The sequence below is a fragment of the Ahaetulla prasina genome, chromosome 3 (genome assembly GCF_028640845.1).
Source record: "Ahaetulla prasina isolate Xishuangbanna chromosome 3, ASM2864084v1, whole genome shotgun sequence".
Taxonomy (NCBI): domain Eukaryota; kingdom Metazoa; phylum Chordata; class Lepidosauria; order Squamata; family Colubridae; genus Ahaetulla; species Ahaetulla prasina.
In genome coordinates, this window is record NC_080541.1 from 142,480,275 (window position 1) to 142,503,018 (window position 22,744).

General features: G+C 36.8%; 1 protein-coding gene across 7 annotated transcripts in view; it reads left to right on the plus strand.

The window, feature by feature from the left end:
* MTF2 (metal response element binding transcription factor 2) overlaps positions 1-22,305 on the plus strand; it is a 37,877-nt gene extending 15,572 nt beyond the window's left edge. For 2 of the 7 annotated variants that reach the window (XM_058175833.1, XM_058175834.1), the window contains exons 2-18: positions 6,027-6,133; positions 7,230-8,031; positions 8,594-8,626; positions 11,376-11,574; positions 11,667-11,748; positions 12,251-12,346; positions 12,998-13,098; positions 13,195-13,343; positions 14,056-14,151; positions 14,690-14,758; positions 15,358-15,481; positions 16,585-16,676; positions 16,985-17,155; positions 19,485-19,593; positions 19,751-19,809; positions 20,296-20,400; positions 21,427-22,305. In XM_058175833.1, coding sequence (XP_058031816.1) covers positions 8,027-8,031; positions 8,594-8,626; positions 11,376-11,574; positions 11,667-11,748; positions 12,251-12,346; positions 12,998-13,098; positions 13,195-13,343; positions 14,056-14,151; positions 14,690-14,758; positions 15,358-15,481; positions 16,585-16,676; positions 16,985-17,155; positions 19,485-19,593; positions 19,751-19,809; positions 20,296-20,400; positions 21,427-21,781 — 1,845 coding nt within the window. In that variant the 5' untranslated portion in view covers positions 6,027-6,133; positions 7,230-8,026 and the 3' untranslated portion in view covers positions 21,782-22,305. Of the gene's footprint in view, positions 1-6,026; positions 6,134-7,229; positions 8,032-8,593; positions 8,627-9,846; positions 9,950-11,375; positions 11,575-11,666; positions 11,749-12,250; positions 12,347-12,997; positions 13,099-13,194; positions 13,344-14,055; positions 14,152-14,689; positions 14,759-15,357; positions 15,482-16,584; positions 16,677-16,984; positions 17,156-19,484; positions 19,594-19,750; positions 19,810-20,295; positions 20,401-21,426 lie in introns of all 7 variants that reach the window. The other 5 variants (XM_058175835.1, XM_058175838.1, XM_058175836.1 and 2 more) reach the window with 5 other exon arrangements.
* Positions 22,306-22,744: the final 439 nt, after the last annotated feature.

Below are 22,744 nucleotides of genomic sequence, written 5' to 3' on the forward strand. Positions count from 1 at the left end.
AAAATAGCCAAATATAAATGATGTTCAAAGGCTGGCCTTGATTGTAGGGGAAACACCAAAAACTCTAAAATGAATAATATGATTATTATGACCAGTACTTAGAGAAGTGTAAAACTGCACAAATTAATTAAAACAGCCCTTCAGGAACATTTATTAATTTTTCTCTTAAATACAGTGGGGTTTTTAAAATACTTGAGCTGAGATTTTTTCATGTTAATGTATATGTTAATTGTAGGTACCTTTGGGTTGGATTTCACAATTAGCTTGCTAAATCATTGCCTTTAAGGGAAGTATAAGTATACACTACACACATTTCTACTCTCTTTATAGAAGACTGTTAGGAAGATGAAATAGGAAACCCCTTTTGTGGACAAAGAATCCTTTTTTCTTTATACTTACACATATGTGTGATCTTATTACAAGAGCTAACACATTCATGGCAGTTCTTGGCCAAGATTCAAACGACCAAGTGATGCATTTTACTTACCCGCAGGGCTGATTCAAGTCCTGCATTCAACAAAGCCCATCTTGATAGTCAAAGAGTTTTCCAGAGAAAAGTATTTGATGTACTATGAGGAGCGGGGGCTGCAACTGGAAGGGGAAGAAGTGACTATATACTGAAAGCATTTTGGTTCTTGTAATATTAATTTACCTTGAGTTTAAAGTCAGAAACAAATAAAAGAAAGGTCATTAATTATAAAGCTTGAGATCATACATCACACTAATGATTGGTTTTGGTTTTGGCTTATCGTGTTGCATCCATACAATATACAGTATGTTTTTATTTACGTCCATACAACGTATCTTTTATCTTTTATTATGATTGTGCATGCTGTGCTTATTTGAGATCTCACCTTTCTTGGCAAATGGTAGTTGGGAGGTAGGAATGATATCTGGTGGTAAAGAGGGTGTGAAATCTTTTGTTTGGCCTGGGACCCAGGCACCATAAAATGACAAGACACATCAATTTCTGTTTAGGTTGTCACTAGCTATTGAAGAATATACCTACCCCAAAGAAAGAAATGAAGTTGTGCTAAAAAAAAGAACATTGAAAATGCATAAGTAAAGCAATAGGCCAATGTATGAGCAGATACGTTGAAAATATGCCTTCTTTTTCTCGTTGCTTTTGCTAAAACCTTTAAATTTGCTTCAACTGCTAAGCAAAAATTTCTCTTTAGCTCTTTAGGAATTTAATTTATTCCTTTAATACTCTCCAAATCTTCTAAAACCATTTCACACTAACCCACCAGGCACATTTTATGCTGCCAATTTTACTCCATCAACCATTCATTACAGTTTATACTTAATCAAAGGGATAATGCTAATATACTTTTGCAATGAGAGGGAGATGCCAAACATCCAAGATGCTATTCATTTCTTCAGTTGAAAATCACTTTTGAGGCACTCATAGTGGCTTGACAATACCAGTGTTGGGAATGGGAACAGCGTAGAAGCTGAGAAGTGGGATGAAGTAAGAGTTATTTCCAATGAAAAAGTAGCTTGTCCTCAAGCACTGTAGAGCTCTAATACTTCTATTTGAAAATTGGGTCTGGAGAAATTCCTGTTATATTGCAATTAAACCAGAAATAATTAAACAAATTCGTTCAACTGCCCAAGAGAAATGAAGGCATGGGATTCGATAAAGATCTGATTGAGGAGCAACAAAAATATCACAGCATAGGTGCCTTAAAGTAACTTTGGAGTATATAAGGGATAGCATAATCTTACAAAGCTATCCATTGAGGTAATGGAGGTTGAAGAAAGCAACGTCAAGTCATAAGCTCCATCACTCTGTACATGTGTCATGATATCACATGCACATATTTATTTATTTATTTATTATTTATTTATTATTTAAATTTCTATACCGCCCTTCTCCCGAAGGACTCAGGGCGGTTCACAGCCAAATAAAATACACAATAATGAAAGCAGTGGACCTCCAATCTGGACAATAAAACTCTGCTTTACTATTTCTACAAAAGCGGTTTAATAGATTTGGGGGGAGGGTACCTTATCTTTCATGCTGATGAAGTAACAGAACAGTTTATTTATTTTATTTATTTATTTATTAAATTTGTATACTGCCCTTCTCCCGAAGGACTCAGGGCGGTTTACAGCCAGTAAAATCAAAATACATATGATACAAATTAAAAAACAATATAAAAAACTAATTCAATATATGGCCTAAAATTTTTTAAATACAATTAAAAAAACCCGTTTAAAACCCCAATTTAAAAACCCCAATTTAAAACTACGTTTAAGCTAGCCCTGCACGTCAAAACAACAACGTCTTCAGCTTGCAGCGAAAGGTCCGGAGGTCGGGGAGTTGACGAAGCCCCGGAGGCAGCTTGTTCCAGAGGGCAGGGGCCCCCATAGAGAAGGCCCTCCCCTTGGAGGTCACCAGCCTTCATTGTTTGGCTGACGGTATCCGAAGGAGACCCTCTCTGTGAAAGCGCACTGGTCGGTGTGAGGCTACTGGTGGCAGTAGGCGGTCCTGTAGATAACCCGGTCCTAAGCCATGGAGCGCTTTAAAGGTGATAACAAGCACCTTGAATTGGACCCGGAAGACCACCAGGAGCCAGTGCAGACTGCGCAGGAGGGGTGTCACATGGGAGCCATGAGGTGCTCCCTCTATCACCTGCGCAGCCGCATGCTAGACCAGTTGAAGCCTCCGGGTGCCCTTCAAGGGGAGCCCCATGTAGAGAGCGTTGCAGTAGTCCAGGCGGGATGTAACAAGGGCATGAGTGACCGTGCACAGGGAAGCCCGGTCCAGAAAGGGGAGCAACTGGCGCATCAGGCAAACCTGATAAAAAGCTCCCCTGGCGACGGCTGTCATATATTCTTCTAAAGACAGCCGTCCTCCAGGAGGACGCCCAGATTGCGAGCCCTCTCCGTGGGGGCCAATGACTCGCCCCCAACAGTCAGCGATGGAATTAGCTGACTGTACTGGGCTGCCGGCATCCACAGCCACTCGGTCTTGGTGGGATTGAGCCTGAGTCTGTTTCTCTCCATCCAGACCCGTACGGGTTCCAGACACTTACAACACTTCTAGACAGTTACAATATGTACTTCTGGTGCTGTGGAATGAGCAGGCAAATATATATCCAGATGACTCTTACAGGTTCTGCAAACTATGCCGAGATGCTGACAATCTCCACTCTGGACATCAAGCTTCTCTATGTGAACCCAATTCTATAAGCAGTTTCTTCTCAGAATTAACTCTCTTCAAAATCTGGGTTTATGCCAGGACATTATGATTTTAAATATTTATAGACCATCATTAAGAACAAAGATTAAAATTGCAAAATCCAATAAAATCATACTATATTACTGATCACTACAAAAATCAATGTCCCCAGATGTTTGGGCTAAACACAATACAGTGATGGGGAAGTGTCTTGCTGTTAATCTTTGTAGTAATCTTGGTGCTAGAAGAGAGAATGACATTCCCATTCTTAAATGGTGATGCCAGAATGCTGAGTGCTGGCAGAGTGAGAGAACTAAGATTTCTCAACACAAATCGTGGTGCCATAAAAGCTGCTGTGAGAAGATTCAGAGGTCATGGCAGTTCAGCAGCACAATTAAGAATGGCCATGGAGAAAAGTGCCCATTTATTTATTTATTTATTTATTTATTTATTTATTTATTTATTTATTTATTTATTTATTTATTTATTTATGGTTCTCTTAAGAATGGGGTGAGGTCAATAGTAGAAAATTTTTGGATAAAACTTTTAGGATTATGGGAAGAGACCACAGAGTCAGGTAAAGTATTCCAAGCATGGATGATTCTGTTACAGAAGTCATATTTTCTGCAATCTAGATTAAAGCGGTTGACATTAAGTTTAAATCTATTAGTTGCTCTAGTATTATTGCAATTAAAGCTGAAGTAGTCTTTAACAGGAAGGACATTACAATAGATGATTCTGTGAGTTAAGCTTAGGTCTTGTCGAAGGCGACGGAGTTCCAAGTTTTCTAAGCCTAGGATTTCAAGTCTGGTGGGATAAGGTATTTTATTGTTTTCAGAGGAATGGAGAACTCTTCTTGTAAAATATTTCTGGACACGTTCAATTGTATTGATGTCAGAGATGTGGTGAGGGTTCCAAACAGGCGAGCTGTATTCTAGAATTGGTCTAGCAAATGTTTTATATGCTCTGGTTAGTAGTGTGGTGTTTTTGGAAAAGAAGCTACGCAAAATTAGGTTTACAATTCTTAGAGCTTTTTTTGCTATGTAGTTGCAGTGGGCTTTGGCACTTAGATCATTTGACATGAAAACTCCAAGGTCTTTAACGGGATGGGGGTCGTCTGTAAGGTAATGTCCATCTAGTATGTACTTAGTTTTTGGGTTCTTTTTTCCTATATGTAAGACTGAGCATTTGCTGGTTGAAATTTGGAGCTGCCAATTTTTAGACCAAGCGGTTAGATGATCAAGGTTGTTTTGAATGATAGAAGTATTGTCTGTGGTGTTAAATAGTTTGACATCATCAGCAAAGAGAACACAATTACTTGAGATGTGGTCACAAAGATCATTAATGTATAGTATAAAGAGTGTTGGTCCAAGGACGCTGCCTTGAGGACCCATGACTGGAGAGAAATCAAGACATGCAGTCAGAAATCAATAGAGGCCCAGTTGCTGATTCTGTCATCACCACTATTGCTGCCAAAATGCTAGAAATATTATACAGTATACAACAAGGTTTATAATGGGAGAAGATAAAAAAAACTTAACTTCTATATTAGATCAAGTAAGCTGAAATTTGGCGGGCTCTGCTATGGAGATGAGTTGAAAACAGCATCTTTAAGACATGACCTTGAAAAATGACTAGTGCGCCAACTTTGAATTGCATTTGGGGGGAGGAGACATGTCGATGAGCCATGAATCACATGTTAAATCATATAACTTGGGCTCATTCAACACACCCAACTCCAAATACAGATATGTAGTTTGTGATTCAGGGTGTAAGGCAAACACAGACAGAGCTTCAGAATTTTCCTAAGCTTGGAAAGGATTGAAAATATGTTGTTGACAATTCCTATAAGAGTCCTCTATGTTAATAGTTTTTAATTTTCCTATGGGCTTGTTCCAATTTCTCTACATCTTCTCAAATAGGCAGTATCAGGAACTAGATATCTTAGACTAGATTCTTAGATTAGATTCTGACTACTATATAGTTCTGCAAAAAAAAAGTAGAATTAATATTTTTCACAATTTGGAAACCATGGTTATATTACTCTATCATAAAAATTATATTAATTTTATTTGCATCTCCCTTACACTGCTAATTTATTTTCAGATGCCAGCTAACCGTGATCCTTGTGTTTTGTTTGTAAAATATCACAGTATAGCCCTTCTTATACAGTGGTGGGATTCAGCCAGTTCGCACCACTTTGGGAGAACGGTTGTTAACTTTCTGAACAGTTTGGCAAACTGATTGTTGGAAGAAATCATTAGGGCAGAGAACCGGTTGTTAAATTACTTGAATCCCACCACTGTCCTTATAGTATGCATTCATATAACAAACTGGTTCACAAGCATCTATCAATCTTCATATCTCCTTTTGTATGCTATATTTCAACAAATGTTTGAGGCTAATTGTATGTTGGACACCATTTTGAGTTTATGCATAGGTTGCATAGTGGATACAAAGTATGGTTTATACAAACCAAAAATGGAGCCATTTCAGATTCAAACGGTACAGTACAAATCAAACCAGAAAACATTTTAGCAGCTTTAGCATTATACCCTGCCCTACAGCATGGAAACCATTTTTATTCAGCACTATTACAATATTTGAAAATCAGAAACACAGATAATAATAGTTTATCTTGAAGCCTGAAAAACATTCTTGCATTTCTTTGCCAGAGAACTAACCCAGGAATAGTCAGATTAGACAAAAAAAAATGGTTATTGAACTGGCATTGCTTTTCCATTGTAAAATTGATGCTATTTCTAGACTTTTTCTAATCATTACCACAAATTCAAATCCATGAATTTGACTTTTCTTGTTCCTTTTTCCAACCACTCAGGGCTATAATAATAGTGCCCCATATATATCGCTAGATAGATGCCTGTGAAAAGTGGGGAGAGGATTGTCTTCCATTGACAAGAAAGAATCTATTGAAAACAAATAAAGGTAAGAAAAAAAAAAGAGAGATACTACTGAAAAGCATAAATGTCTTTCAAGATTAGCATAGAAGGAGTGAGCCTGTTGAATTTTAACATCTTTTGTAATGCTTTATAGAATAGAGAATACTCTTATATTTTTTTCTTTTCTCTTACCTATTCCCCTTCTACTTTCCTTTCTCACAATAGCTACCGTTACCTGTTCTCCTTGCTCCACCTCCATCTTGGTTTCTTTTTCCAATGAAAAATGTGCATTTGTATGCAAGTGATTTTTACACATAACACAGCATAGCTTATTTATTCCATTTCTATCCTGAGGCAATTCAGAGTGATTCTTGAATAACTGGTATGCACAGATGTGGGACCATTTTAATTAGTAATTATTAATTCATCATATATGCAGTTTTACCCTGACTTAACCTTTTGTGGAGTGTGGTTTCTTGCACGTAGATACACATACAAGAACAAAGAATTGCTCGCATTTTTGCTGAGAAGACAAGCCCCTAGAATTAATTTCAGGTTGGGTTGACAAAGATTGGAAAAGCAAGGCAGTGTATATTTTTACCTATCTTCCACTTCATCTTGCTTTGGGGAGAATGATTTATCTTCCGATTTTTTTTTATTTGAGATAAAACACAGTATCCATAAAAATTGCATGAATCACTGTGGGTGATGAAGACAATTGTAAAGTTCCTTGTTTACCAGCGTCTGGTTTACCACATGAACACTGCACTGTACACAAACATTCCTGGAAATCCTCTCTATATAAGCACTAGCAGCTGGCTAATAATTTATGAAGCCTTACAAAAGTAGCAAACTGTACAGTTCTCCAGAATTTTATCAGATGCTTGTTTGTGTGTGTTATGTGGGTGGTTTCTTTTGTATAGTCTTTCTTGCTAGTCACCTCAAAGTTTCTGGGCTTTTGTTCTTGTGGTTGACCCTAATCAGTGTTATCCAAATCGTGAATTCTTTCTCTTCAGAAACCAACACAACCCTCTTTGTTCCTTTATTATTATTATTATTATGTTTCTAGGAGGGCTCTTCTGTAAAATATTTTTCCTGCCCACCCCAATTGGTTTTCATCTTTGTTGTTTTGGGTCCCACAGGAGTTACAGGAACTCTAGAAGTGTGACTAGTACAACCGTTTGAAGAGCTCGGTGCCCAGGCAAGCAGAATACACACAACAAAGAAAAAAACGCGGCCACACTATTCCAGAGCCAGGCGGGCGTGCAAAAGGGAACGTTGGTTGTTCAAATTACTTTTACGCTCTTAAAATAGTGAGAGACTCTAAACCGAGCTGTTTTTTGTTGTTTTTTTTTTAATTTCAAAGATTTCCTCCTCCTTGCTTTCAACGTTACGGTCGACCCCACCCCGCTGCGCCCCGTGGCAAAGAGGAGAGATTAACCCCTCTTTGAAAAATAGTCCGCCTTTGTTCACCGACTATCGAGATGGCGGAGGAGACGATATCCTTCCGCGGGCGGGCTCGCCTCTTCACTGCCGCGGAGGGAGAAGGCGAACGGAGCGCTGATTCGATGCGGCCGGCCCGGCCTGAGGGGATTGTACCGTTTGGAGGGGAGGGGAGGGGCGGAGGAGGAGGGGCTGCCGCCGCTGCCGCCGCCGCCGAAGCAGCTCCTTTGTGTTTCCCACAATGCACCAGCTTCTCCTCCGCGGGAAAGCAAAATGGCGAAGGGTTGTTGTGGAGCCGGGCTGCCCGTGAGGCTGCCTCGGGCTTGAGCCTCCCCTTGTTGGCTTCCCTTCCCCTCCTCCCCCCCTCCCCCCGCGCGGGTTTGCCCTTTCCGAGGGCGGCGAGAAAGCCCGGCCGAAAAGCGGCTTCTCGGGCTAGAGCGCATCGAGCGCCATTGATTTCCCTGCATGAAGCGAGTGGCCCAACTGGAGAGACCGAATGAGGTGAGCGAGAGGAAGGGTCAAGGGAGGAGATCAGCGATCCGTTATTGATCGCAGGGTCCGGATGGTGGCAAGGGGAAGGGAAACCAGCTCTCTCCCGTTTCCCGGCTTTTTTTCCTCTCTTAATGATCCCGCCGTCTATTGATTTTGAAAGGGGAAAGAAACGTTACAACATTTCCGCTCTCCCGGTCGGTTGACGTTGCGGGAAAGGGGACGGGGAGAAAGCGACGTTTCGGCCCCGCTGGCCGAGTTTTGTTTAAGGAGGGAGATGTGGGGTGGGTGGGTGGGTGGGTGGGTGTGGGCATCCCTTGCGCTGCAACATGAAGCGTAACTGGGGTTGGCTATACATGTATGTGTGTACACACACACACACACATAAATAAATATAATATAAATAAATATATATGGGGGCGCCTGGGTGTCCTACAAAGGCGATAATCTTCTCTAGTGATCATATAAATATATATATATGTATAAATAAATAAATCATTGAGGAAGTTCTGCATTGCCATAATTTCGGTCTGCAAATGGGACTCGAAATCATCTTTTTCGTTTTTGTTTCCAGGGTCGATAAAAAGAGGTCGTTCCAAAAGAAGGGGTTGGTAAATTTGTTGCTATAACTAATGCCAGTATACTAGTTCTCGTTATTTTATGTATGATTTAGTAACCGATAATTACCTTATTAATTATTTACCTAATAATAAACGGGACCTAGGTTTAAAGATTTTGCAGTCCTGTTCCCTGAGACAGCATATATATATATATAAGCTCAGACAGCTTTTCTTTTTCCCCCCCCTCTCCTGCTTTATGTTGTACAATTGCTATATGTACCTCTTTGTGTGTGTTTTCAGTTTGTTTAACATAATTAATGAATTAACTTCTTAAGTTTATACAGTATATTGAACTATTATCCATCAAGTGGGATTACACCCCATTTTAAACCATATTAAAAAAATTGACCATAATTAAAACAAATCAAGCTTTAGCACATTGTACAAAGACAGTTGCTGCCTTTGTAACTGATCTGGTTAAATGTGTTATGGGAAAAGGGTCTATGAGTCAAAAGAAAAAAAAGGTTTGGTACTACTGATAAATGAAAAAGCAGTTTTGATCTTGTACGGTGTGGGAGGGGATAAACAACCTTGAGGCCACCTGCAGCCCCTGAGGCTTTCAGTACAGCCCCTAGCACTCTCTTGAACTGTTTCTTAAAAAAATATAATTTTTAATTACATGGCAAATAACCATGCTAACTATATTTTTAAAATGTTAAATTGAATATCTTGTTTTCATCCTGGCCACCTGTGCTTTGTACTATAGTCCTCAGCACTTCACACAGCCAAATGTGGCTTTTAATTCTTCCACCCAAAGCTGCATTTCTCTAATGAGTTGTATATTTTCAATTTGCTTATACGCTATCCTTTCAAATTGCATTTGAATAGTAGTGTACTGTTAATGTCAACATTAACAACTACAATGATATATTAGGAACCCTAAATCTGTGATAGATTACTAAAAAAATATAAAGCTGATAAAAGGTGCAAAAAAGACATTACCTCTCCCCAGAGCAATTACTCTGTGATAAAAGAGTATAATATTTGATGATTCTTAGCTTAAAAATGTTTAGGGAAAGCATTATTTATTTGCAGGATGTGTGTGTTGTGCTTATTATTCCATTTCCTATTTTTTCTTGTTTCCTGGCAAAGCTGTTTATACCTTTTAACAGCATTGTTGTTGCTGTTAAAAGAGCTTGTTACTTTTGCTCTTGCTCCTTTCAGTATTTGTGGAGTGTTAGCCAAGTGACATCATTTTTCATATTAGGAAATTGGAGTTCTCACCATTCACAACTATTCCTAGGCAGTCAAAATAGGTCTTGAAATTCCAGTCAAGAAATGTGGATAGAAAGAACTGGAATTCCACAAATGTAAGTAAATAAATTACAATAAGCTTGACCAGAATTTTAATCAATTGTTTAATTGGGACTGATCTTATGGGGGAATGGAAGAAGTGGGAAAGAGAAATCTGACTAAATAATTGAGGCATACTGGTGATATGTTAAAAGTGAATGAAATAATGTATGGCAGCCAGGTATAATTCTGTCATTGCTAACTACCACACTTAATAAAGACATTGCTTCTGCTCCTGTTTAGCCTTGCCTGTCACCTGAGTGTTTCTCTCTCTCTCTCTCTCTCTCTCTCTCTCTCTCTCTCTCTCTCTCTCTCCCTCCCTCCCTCCCTCCCTCCCTCCCTCTCTCTCTCCCCCTCCTTCCCTCTGTGTGTGTGTGTGTGTGTGTGTTTGCTTGCTTGCTTATTAAGATGAGTATGCAGTTCAGACTTCTGTTACATTGAATGTGTTCTTGCAGGAAACAAATTCCAAAAACTAAGTGTATTGTGCAACCCCCCTCCCCCCCCAAAAAATATAGTTATAATTTATAGTTCAGTGTTCTGTACAAATCCAAGCAATTAGATTAACTCAGTTAATCGAGATTTAGCGTTTTTTTGCCAACAAGGTCTATCCCTGATAATATCTCTAAAGATATACAAAGTATTATTTCTCTCAGTTTAATAGCCTGTTTTTCTATTTTCTGTATAATTCTATATGAATTATTCTGTGAAAGTTTAAAGTAAGCTTATGGAATATATTTCCTGTGTTGCAAAAAGAATAGAACACTGAACTTGGCAATAACACTTTTGTTTGAATTCTTGCTTTCTGACCCTTCATCCTCCGCAAAATTAAAAAGAATCAGGGCTGTTTATTTCTCTTCATATCTTTGCAAATGCCTTAGTTATGATGTATTGTTTCAGTGTTTGTGTAAGGGCTCAATGAACCAAGAGAACACTATGTTTGTATAGTGATAGAAATGATTATGGGCTGAATACTGTATTGTATGTAAAATATGAAAACCACTTACTAGTAACCAGTTGCTGCTAAATAATTTTACATAATGTATGTTACATAGGTTTTTGATAATAGCCCAAAGTGCTTTTTCTTTTAATGCAGTAAAATTGCCATGTGCAGGTTTTAATACAGCTTGAAATGTACTGAGACAGTATCTGAGAAAACCAAGATGTAAGCACATCTTCAGCAGATTAGATGAACACTGTAGAAATAATAAGCACTCAAGTCATAGATTTAACTGTTACTTTCTAGGACTATGGCATATTTCTTCATTGTATATTGAATTACAATAAATTTCCAATTTAAAAAATTACATAGTGGCTTCATCTTGTCTCAGATATGTCTGGAGGTTAAATATAAGTCTCACTCTCAGTTAAATTTGTTGTGGTTTGAACGTTAGCTTTTAATATTTTAGAAGTTGCTCATGTTCATTATATATGTCTGTATTTTAGAGACTCTACGGGGGTGGGTAATTCAGTGGTCCACAAGCGGTCTCCTTTGCACCGAAACCAAAAACCACCAATATCCTTGACCAAACTCTCCTCACGGGATGGACAAAAATCCAAAAAGCCAGTGTGCAAATTTGAAGAAGGTCAAGATGTCCTAGCCAGATGGTCAGATGGCTTGTTTTATCTTGGAACTATCAAAAAGGTAATCCATTTTTAATTAACCTTAGTGGCTTACAATGTTTTGTGGCAAAATTGCAAGTTGCTATTATGGCTGCAAATTTATTTTTATTTCAGATAAACAAACTTAAGCAGAGCTGCTTCGTTATATTTGAAGACAGTTCCAAGTCTTGGGTTCTCTGGAAGGACATACAAACAGGCAAGAATCTTATATCATGATGATGATGATTTGATCCTTTAGTAATTAATGTAAAACATGGATTTATTTACAAACTCTTTCCAGTTGAGATTCAGAGTGCAGCAGGCATGAGGAAAGGGTTGACCATTCACTTATCTATAGTGGTGAGTGATAAAGAGGAAGGGCAGCTAGAAATGTAATTGATTTAAGTAGAGATGAAAATTATAAGGGGAGCAACATGCTGAATGCAAAATATGTGTGGTTCATATATAACCCAAAGACAGATGAGTTGCTGGATTTATAGAATTCATAGGTCTCTTTTATAACTCCTGATCTCAAATACACCAGTCAAACCCCAACTGAATTCACACTGTTCTAAGTCATGGGTCACAGACCAGAGTGGCTGAGTTCACATATTATGCAAAACAAAACCCAAATCACATTATGTCAGGACTTAGCCATCAGCGTTCAAAATGTAAAATATATTCATTTGGTATGAAGCCATGTCTTTTTGTTGTTCTAGGAGCTACTGAAACGGGGGAAATGGTCTGTACAATATGTCAGGAAGAATATTCAGAAGCACCCAATGAAATGGTTATATGTGATAAGTGTGGTCAAGGTAATTTTAAAAAATAAGTGTAGACATTTTAAAAATGTATTAGTATATTGTGTGCAGAGGTAGTCCTTAACTTACAACTGTAATTGAGCCTGTAATTACAATCATAAGTTGTGGCAGCCGTTAAACAGGTCACCAGTTTTTGATTTTGCCCAATTTTGCAACCTCCTTCACAGCAGTTAAGCAAATACACTGGTTGTTAAGCAAAGCCACTGTACTCAATGGGTGTTTTATGCCATAATCTGGAAGGTAAGCACTGTTTTCTCACAAATGTCATAAATCGTCATGTGAACATGGGATGCTGTAAAGAGCCATACATGTGGATTAGTTGCCCAGTGTCCAAAATACAATCACATGACTATGGGGAGTGGCCACTGGAACTTTGAAACTGGATTGTAGGTAGCTCTGGGGAGGTCTGCGTAACTTCATATGGTTGCTAAGCGATTGGTTATGAGTCAAGGACTACCTGTAAACCTAAGTGCATAGGCATTTCTATTGATACTTATTACATTTATGCCATTCTCAATGTCTCATATTGTGTTTTCTAGTATCGGGACGTTTAATTTAAAATGTTTGGTTATAGATTTTAATTTGGGAGAGGAAGATGTACATCTCTATATTCTCTTAAAGAGTTTTTTTTCCTTTTTAATTCAGGTTATCATCAACTGTGTCATACACCAAATATCGGTTCTAATGTGATAGATTCAGATGATAAATGGCTCTGCCGGCAGTGTGTCTTTGCAACAACAACAAAAGTAAGTTGATTACTTAAAAAAATAATTGCAGTTGAAAATTGATTTTTGTATGGCATTGGATACTAACATTTTCCGGTTTAATGCATTTTATTTTAGAGAGGTGGCGCGCTTAAGAAAGGACCAAATGCTAAAGCACTGCAGGTCATGAAGCAAACATTGCCTTACAATGTAGCTGACCTTGAATGGGATGCAGGCCATAAAACAAATGCCCAACAGTGTTATTGCTACTGTGGAGGTCCTGGAGAGTAAGGAGTTGACATGCTTATGAAAATATATGTTCAGTTTTTTTTTCTATGTTCTCTTATTTGTCAAGAATATGTGTGAGATCAAGTGTTATATTTCATAAATATGCCGTAAAACAGCTTTATTGAGCATAGTACCAGGCTCTCAGAATACTTTCTATTCTTGAGTTTGTGTGAAAAAAATAGTTAAACTATAATCTTGGATCAAGTTTCAATGAATAAATTTGGAAGTTGATTGGTTTAAGACATAGTGCTAAATCATGTCAGTGTTTGATTTTGGTTTAGCTTGTCGTATAAACTCTGCCTTTGTGTTATGTTTAATAAAGATGAAATCTGCAAAAGGCAGAAGTATCAATGAATGCATAGTGACCAGTTAAATCTTCAGGAGCAACTCTCATATAACTACTACTGGTGTAGCTTTCATTTTATTTTTCTTAAAGCAGCCACTTTAAGAAATGCTAACTGAGAATGACATGAAATAGGATGGTACTCCATTTGCTATAAGTTCATGGATCAGCAAACTGCCAAAAGACAACTTTCCTGTCTCTAGTCTGGGAACTTTTATTTCTATATGAAATAGTCTATTATATATATAAATGGTGTGATTTTATTAGTTCTAAACTTCATAGTCATGTAACCACATGCTTTTCTGCTAGATTTACTAGTGAGGTATTTACTGCATAACAATCTTCATTTTTTCTTACTGTTAATGAAGCTGGTATTTGAAGATGCTGCAGTGCTGCAAATGTAAACAGTGGTTCCATGAGGCTTGTGTGCAGTGCCTGCAAAAGCCAATGCTGTACGGTGACAGGTAAGATATTTTTCTTTGATCTTCTGTTGTGTGTTAGTTATCCCCTTTGGGAAGAACTGTATTCAGTCCTGTACTCATATATTCTCCATGACTGTAACTGTGATACTCTAGGCAAGATCTGTTTAATTTTAATCTTTTATATTTTAAATCTTTTATATTTTAAATTTTATGTCCGTTGGAATGCCTTATTTTAATTGTAATGCTTTTGACACAAACTCTGATATTTTTATTGATACATTAATAAATAAATATGCTGCTATTTCAGTGCATTGTTAGACTTATTCTATTTATGGTCTTCCCTGAGTCAAATTTTATCATGAAGATAAAAACATTTAAAAGATTGATAAGAACATAGACCCAGACTTTTCACTATTTGTTTGAAAACAATCTTTTATTTATCACTTGTTGATATACTTTAACTATGAAAACAGATTTGTTTTTTGTAGTCTTAAATATCTTGTCAAATGAATTGCTGTCAGTACAATTTAAAAACAAATATGTTCACACACTGAATATGCCTTTTAAACTTTTTTTAAAGGTTTTATACATTCATTTGTTCAGTTTGTAGTTCTGGACCAGAATACCTCAAACGTTTACCCTTGCAGTGGTAAGTACAATTTAAATCAATATTGGACAAAAATATTCAGCATCTTATTGCACATCTCTGTAAAGATAGTTTTGTAGTTCCATTATTTGAATGGACTTTGCACAAGTAATTAGAATATGGATATATTAATTTCGTTATCCTCTTCCCTTCTGGTTTCAGTTGAGAAAGTGAAAAACAAAATATTTAGAAAGCAGGATTTTTTTAGTGAAATAGATCTGCTGATTGTTGGCAGGCAATAGTTGTGCCTGTCATTACAGAATGGGCCAACTTGCTGCAGCTGACTTGCCATGGCCATCTTGTCGCAGCTGCTTCACCATGGGACAACTCGCCATGGGACAGTTCAACACAGGATAACTGGAGAGAGGTGCAAGTAAAATTGCAGCTCACCTCAGCCTTGAGGACTTCCAACCTGAGAAGGTTCAAATGTAAAGCGAGACAAGGCCCACTGCAATTCACTTATCCCTCTCTTGAATTATCTCATTGAATTGTCCTGCAGCAAGTTGGTCAGGGCCAATCAGCTGCAATGAGTTAGACAGTTAATGTTCTTATGTTTAAAATGTTAAAACTTACTAATTGTTATTTAAACTTCTGAATTCTAGGGTAGATATAGCACATCTATGCCTTTACAACCTAAGTGTTATTCATAAAAAGAAATATTTTGATTCAGAACTTGAACTCATGACATACATTAATGAAAATTGGGATCGACTCCATCCTGGTGAAGTAAGTTTTTGAAATATGGATGTTGTTTATGTGTTTCTATAGTTCAAAAGATCAAATAGTTAAACTGTCTAGATATATTTTAACAATTGTTCAATCTATAGTAAAATTGTACTAGATTTAAAGTTTGTTTTCCTGGTTAATGTTGACATGCTTGTGAACTGTTGTTTTTGAGATTATTTCTTTTAAGTGTTTTTATTTGTATTAAGATTTGAAAGTCAGATGTCAGATGCAAAAGATCAGGTCCACACATGAAGATCCAATTAAACATTTATTGCTACTTATGCCTATGCACAGGAATCTTCTCAACTAATGGTTAGATTTCCCTGGCATTATATAAGGGTCAGCAAAATTCAAGGGAGGTTAGCCTTAGTTTGCTTCTGGCCACGTAGGGATTCTAGGCTGATCCCTCTTTTAACTGTGCCCCCAGGTTCTGCCACTCCTCCTACAGTTACACATAATCCACATATTTTGTCTATCTTATATATAGTAATATATAAAGTGTGGTCTTGTAACTGACAGAAGTTTGAATTTTAAAACAACTTTATCTTTTTTAAATAGATTTTTTCAATAAAAATGTTTATATATGTAATCCTTACAATATGTTACTTCAAAGTTACCTCAAATCTCCCCAGAAAAATGTTATGATGCCATTTTAAAGTTTCAATGGCTACACCCCCAATCATTTGATCACATTTTGGGTGCTTGGAAACCAACCAGCATTTGTAGCCATTTGCAGAATCCAGTGGTCATTTCCTCAACAAATTCTTCTATTAAAATATTTATTTTATCAGACACAGAATGCAGAGTGCTCTTATTTTACCAAAGGAACAAGTATTTAAATTTCAGTATTAAAATTACACCCATAAATATTAATATTTAGTGATATTTAGTAATTCAGATAGCTATAGAACAATTTATTCAATGCCTTTTCTGTTGAATGAAGATAACTAAACTTCTATTCCCCTCTTGTTTGTTAATATGCTACTGTAGGTATTTTAGAATTTTGCCCTGTTACATAAGAAATTCTAGAATGCTGCTGTGTTTTATATCTCTTTGAATTGTTAAGTATTAGTGCTTATGGATTTTACTGCACATTTCAGTAGATTAAATCACTTGATACTTTACAGCTGGCAGACACACCAAAATCTGAAAGATATGAACATGTTCTAGAGGCATTAAATGATTACAAGACCATGTAAGTCGATAAGGGTTTTATACAATTTTCTCTTTTAGTTCCTTTAGTTTAATCAGATAATAATCTACAGTTTTTTTAAGTGTTATCTAAAAACATGTGTAGCTGCAACAAAATATTATTGTTTTTCTAAATCTTTAAGTCCGACTTTATTTCGAAGTAGAAATTATATGAAGGTTTACTTATGTTTTTCCTAATGTTGGCATTTGAGCAGGCTATGAGTAGTTCATACATTTGTTAATAAATGAAACTGCATATCTGAAGAAATGAGTTTTGTCTTCATGTTCTGCATTTAATATCTTGAAATGCAGGTTTATGTCTGGAAAGGAAATAAAGAAGAAAAAACATTTGTTCGGCTTAAGAATTCGTGTTCCTCCTTGCCCACCAAATGCTGCTTTTAAGGCTGAGAAAGAACCTGAGGGAACTTCCCATGAGTTCAAAATTAAAGGCAGAAAATCATCTAAGCCTGTGCCTGATCAGAGGTAAATAGACTACAACTCCATAAAATGACAGACAGACAAAGCTGAAAGAATTGTATGTAGATCCCCAACAAAAGACTAATTGGAACTAAGGAGAGTCCTAAAGGCTAGGGAGTCAAGGGTTGCCCATGTTAGACCAGGTTGAACTTGTGCAGTTAGAATAGCATAAAGAACCAATTTGGTCTAGTAGTTAAAGCATCAGGTTAGAAACCAGGAGTCTGTTAGTTCTAGTCCTACCTTAGCCATGAATGCTGGCTGGGTGACTTTGGGCCAGTTACTGTCTTAGCCCAGTGTACCTCACAAGGATGTTGTTATGAGGAAAATAGCAGAAAGGAGTATTATGTATGTCTGCCACCTTGAGTTATTAAAGAAATAATAAAGGTGGGAAATAAATAGAAGATGTAATTCTAACAGCTATTGCTACTTTCGCCCTTGCATACAGTACCATAAAAGTGCTCAATCCAAGTAGGTACTATTAAGTAGTAGTACAAAGCATATGATATATCTATCCAGATCAAGTTAGTAGTTGGCTAATACAAGCTATGTGTGATCTTAATACAGAATTGGCCAAGAGTTAAAACGAGTAGTTTTGTGCAGTAAACTCTTTATGTTTACTGTCTTTATGTTTGAGCAAAATGACTTGCTAAACTCAGGTTAAAGCTTTGACTATCAACAGCAAATGGAAGGAGTATACTGCATAGCTGGCTATCTTCTATAAAATCAGTGGCCTAGAAAATAAACTTGTTGAAATCTTGAGATAGGACAGATTGGTAGAGGAACGTCAATACCCCATACTACTTCAGTAGACAAGCACATCCCAAGGAGGATGAATGGAAGTGTTGCATTTTCTAGTATGAAGGAATGTTGTTTAATAAATTATTCTTAAAATTTCAAGCAGTTGTGATAAATCTAATCAGTTTTAAAAAAGAATTGCACAATCGATTATTGCAATTATGTGCACAGCACAAGAAGGTTGTCTCTGATCAGCATCTTTTTCAGCACTTCTGTATTACTTTTATTTGGATGATAGTACCTGAATACTATATTGACACTGAATTGATAGCTTCTTTGGATTACCTATAGGGAAAGGATTGGTGCAGCCCTCCCAGTTCTACTTAATTTCTTACCAACCTTTGATAAACATTGATTGTAGTATCTGTCTGAAACATCTCTGGAGATTCAGAGGTTATTGTGTTGCATTGATTTTCCTCCTTCCTCTGGGTTGATTCCAGCTGGTAACAGTGACTGGAGAAAGTTGAACTCAAATTCTTTTTCTGTGCTGCCATAGGGCTCTTTTTCTTTCTATTTAACAAGAAGCTGTTGAAAAAGTTTATTTGCCAGTATCGGGTTAAGTATCATCAGTGTTTACAGAACCTAGCTGTATAGCTTCACCCTGGGCTTAACAGGAGAGATAGTTAAGGTGCTATCTCAGTGCTTAGAAGCTATGATCATCTTGGAGAAAGACTCTGGATGTGAGCATGCAAAACATCTGAGACTAGTGGTATTTCATGTTTGATTCTGAGGAGGGTTGTGATCTTCTGGACTGAAATAGTTCATAATCTGGAGGTTATGTCAGACTCCCAGTTTCTGCTCAGGTCTTTGTAGTGTTCCATTTTGGGCAAAAGTTATGGCCATTCCTGGACCATACATGTTGGTCACTTCTCAGTAGAATTAGTACAGTTTAATCTACCTGGGGCTGTCCTTGAAGATCATCCAAAAACTAAAAATTGTCCAGAATGCAATGACACTTATACTTAAGAGTTCTTTTGATAAGTAACATTACTATTGCATGAACTACACTCTTTGCCAGTTGGCTTCTAGCGCAATTCAAGAAGCCAACTGGTAATTGCTTACCTTGCTTGAAACTTAAATATCTTAGGGACTTTTTTCTCACAGCTGTTGTGGCGGTTCAATAACATTTAGTGAAGAGAGCCTCCTTTGTCCTTGAAGGATTGCCATCCTCAGGGAATACATGCCTTTTTATGCCTTTTTATCCTTTGGAATAGCACTGCAGCCAGTCTGATCAATACTGTTGGGATTTTAGGAAAATCTTTTAAGACCTGACTGTTTAGTACAATCTTTGGGGATGTGATATGGTAGATCATCTCTTTGCAGTTGGCAATTGGTACAATTCTGATTACTTTTCCTCTCTGTAGTGACAGATTAGAAAGTTTTGTGGTTATAGTGCAGCAATATAAATTGAAAGTGGTTTTCTCTGCTGGTTCTAATGGGGTGTAATTGATATCATGTTTTTATATTTCACTTATACAGAAATGAAATTGTTAATAAATACAGACCAATATTACTGTTTAAAACTAAAACTCTTTTCCAGGGAAGTCACTAATGGTGTAGAAAGAAAGGGGAAGAAAAAGTCTGTAGGTCGTCCCCCTGGCCCATATACTAGAAAAATGATTCAAAGAATGTCTGAGCCATCTATTCTGGTAAGTGGTATTCAGGTTTACTTATTTAATAAAATAAGTACTACTTTATTATTTCCTTATTTAATAAAAATGAACATGTTAAACTGTCTTTTTAATGTTAACAGTTAGAGACTTGAATATTTACAGAATCTGAAAAAAATCTATTTTATTGCTTTAGGAAAAAGAACCGGTTATAGTGCCAGAATCCCCTGTTTTGGATTCTCCTACCACTACTGGGTATGTATGGGAAAATATTCATCCAGCTTTCTATTCACAGTTACGATGGTGATTGAAAAAGTAACTTTGCAACCAGTCCTCACATTTATGACCTTTGCAGGTTTGTAAGCAAAGGAAAGCTGAAATAAGATTTTAACACAGTTGTGGTTTCACTTGGAGGTTGTTTTGCTTCACAACCATTTTGCTGGCTCCAGTGCTAAATGAGGATTACCTCCCCATAATTTTAACTCTTTAAAAACGGATCTTAAGATTGGATTGTAATATCCTTCCCCATGCCTAATAAGGGAGGAGATAATTTCAATTTAAGAACTTGCTTTCATTTCAAGGTTCTGGCAATGAGATTTTAATCTGCATTTATCTTAAAATTAGAAAAACAATTATGCCACTTCTGACTGAGTAAATCTGGTTTGGCCAAAATTTAATATTTGTCAATGAAATTGTAATATCTTTGTCAATTTTTATTTTATGACACCATACATCATTCAGAAGATCTGATGGAACTGCACACTCATCCAATACCTCAGATGTGGAATCCACAGGTGCTGCCAGTACAAAAGAAACTACCTCAAACAGTATTTCCAAGCATTACAGGTGCAGTATTTCATGTATTACAAACACCTATCTGTATAGATCGGTTGTGCTGTTTTATTTAAAGGTACTTGATATGTTGAAGTATGTTTCACCTATACTATCTTGAGCTGTTAACTCTTATGACTTTTAAATATTTGAAAAGTTTTAAATTTCTACAATATGCTGACCTCTAATAACAAAAATCGTGTAGTGGGAGTGTACTTTTGAATGATGTGTCTGTGTATTTAAATAGGTTTAAACAAATTGCAGTCATGAGGATCTTTATGATAAAATTGCCAATGTTTTTCAGTAGCATCTCCAAATGTTGGAACATAGGGAGTGGCTGTATCTAAAACAGCAGATTTGGTTAGTTAGCTAGAGCCTCCAATTTGTCAAAGAAGATTGAGACTCCCCTCCCTTTTACTTCCTTCCATGGAAGTAGTGTAGTAACAACAAAATTATATCATTTTCCCCTGATACAAATTTTAGAAGCAGTTGCATTTATGAGATGCACTGGAAGAAGATCCATGTTCTTGGCAAGCTTACAAGGAATCTGCTTTCCCTTATTTTAGAAACGCTTGACAAATTTAGGAGCAAAAATCAGTTTAAAAATGGACAGGCTAAATTAGTAAATTATGCATTGGTACACTCTGGCTTCCAGTAATGTGGCTGAATGTGTCATGTCTTAAGTAACATTAGTAGCTAGAATCAAGTTAGCTCTGATCAGCTGTAGTGCAAATATAAAACAAATGCTCCAGAAAAATTACTCAAGTGTATATAGTGTTGTAAAAGATAAAACATACCTAAAATGTCCCTATGAAACACAGCCCCTACTCCTGAGAGCTAAATTGTCTCCAACAATCCATGAATGAAATGTGGCCATAAATCTCACCAAAATCATACTTCTAGTTTAAGTTTTGTTTCCATTTGATTCAGCATTAATTGAACTTCGCTGTATCTAACAAAGATGACATTAAGAGTAGAGTAGATTTTGTTGTGGTATTACATATTCTAAAATTTTTAATTAATATTGTATGTGCTTTGCAGTTTATCTGATTCTAGAAAAAGGACACGAACAGGAAGAACTTGGCCATCCACGATACCCCACTTAAGGAGAAGAGGACGTCTTCCACGAAAAGCACTCCAGATTCAGAACCCAGAAATTGTAAAAGAAGATGAAGGCAAAGATGACTATCAATATGATGAACTCAATACGGAGATTTTGAATAATTTGGCAGATCAGGAGTTGCAGCTTAATCATCTCAAGAACTCTATTACCAGTTACTTTGGTGCTGCAGGTAGGATAGCTTGTGGTGAAAAATACCGTGTTTTGGCACGTCGGGTTACACTTGATGGAAAAGTTCAGTATCTTGTGGAATGGGAAGGAGCAACTGCTTCCTGACTATAGTGCTAAATGTTATTTCCTGCACTGCCCTTTATCTATTTATAGGCAGAATTTATCCCTTGGAGTGCAGAAGGGAACCGAAATGGATATTTGTAAAAATGAAAAACCAAGTTAGCCTTAACACTTCTTGAACAGAACAATTTTTTATCACATAAGAGGCCTATCGACTAAAAAAATAAGGCTAGATTCTTAATGTGTTTAAAATGAGGATCTAGACACTGTTGGGTTGGGAATCTGGGATTTCATTTGCTTTAAAATATTCACAAGTCAAAAAAAGCCTTGTCTCTAGTGTACATTCCATGGATGTTTTTTTTTTGTGAGTAGGGACTATTTTCTGTAAGTAGGACAATTTTTGAAAAAGATACTTGATCTTTTCTTATCCAGAAGTTTGCAAAAGACTATTTCTACTTTGACAACCCTAGATTTTCATACAGTGCAGTGTATATACTTCCTGCTGAGGACTGTAAAATATTAAAATCTTTCAACAAAGTGTATAAAATATATATTGAGCTTGTAAATTGCTCTGTGACTAGACTTTGTTGTCTTTTTAATATATTCTTTGCATGTGTATATATACACATACGTGTGCATGTGTATATATGTGTGATTGTGACCTATGCAATATAAATTATGGGATTGGGCAGCTTTTGACTATATATCCCATAATGTCTTTTATCAGGAATAGTTGCAGTATTTACACAGCAGCATTTCTTCTCAGGCTATATTGAGTGCTGTTGTTTGCCACGTATTATAGAATATGTGTCAAATGAGTGCTGGATATTCTGGCAGTAAATGCAGTCATTAATGTCATAATGCTTTTAGAAAATAATTCAGGCTGCAGTTTTACACATGGGAGCCCAGTGATTTTGGAGTGCCTCTCAGGTTCACATTATCCCTCTCCTGCACAAATGCCCAGTCTTTTTGAAAAACCAATATCAATACGTGAAACCTAAAACTAAG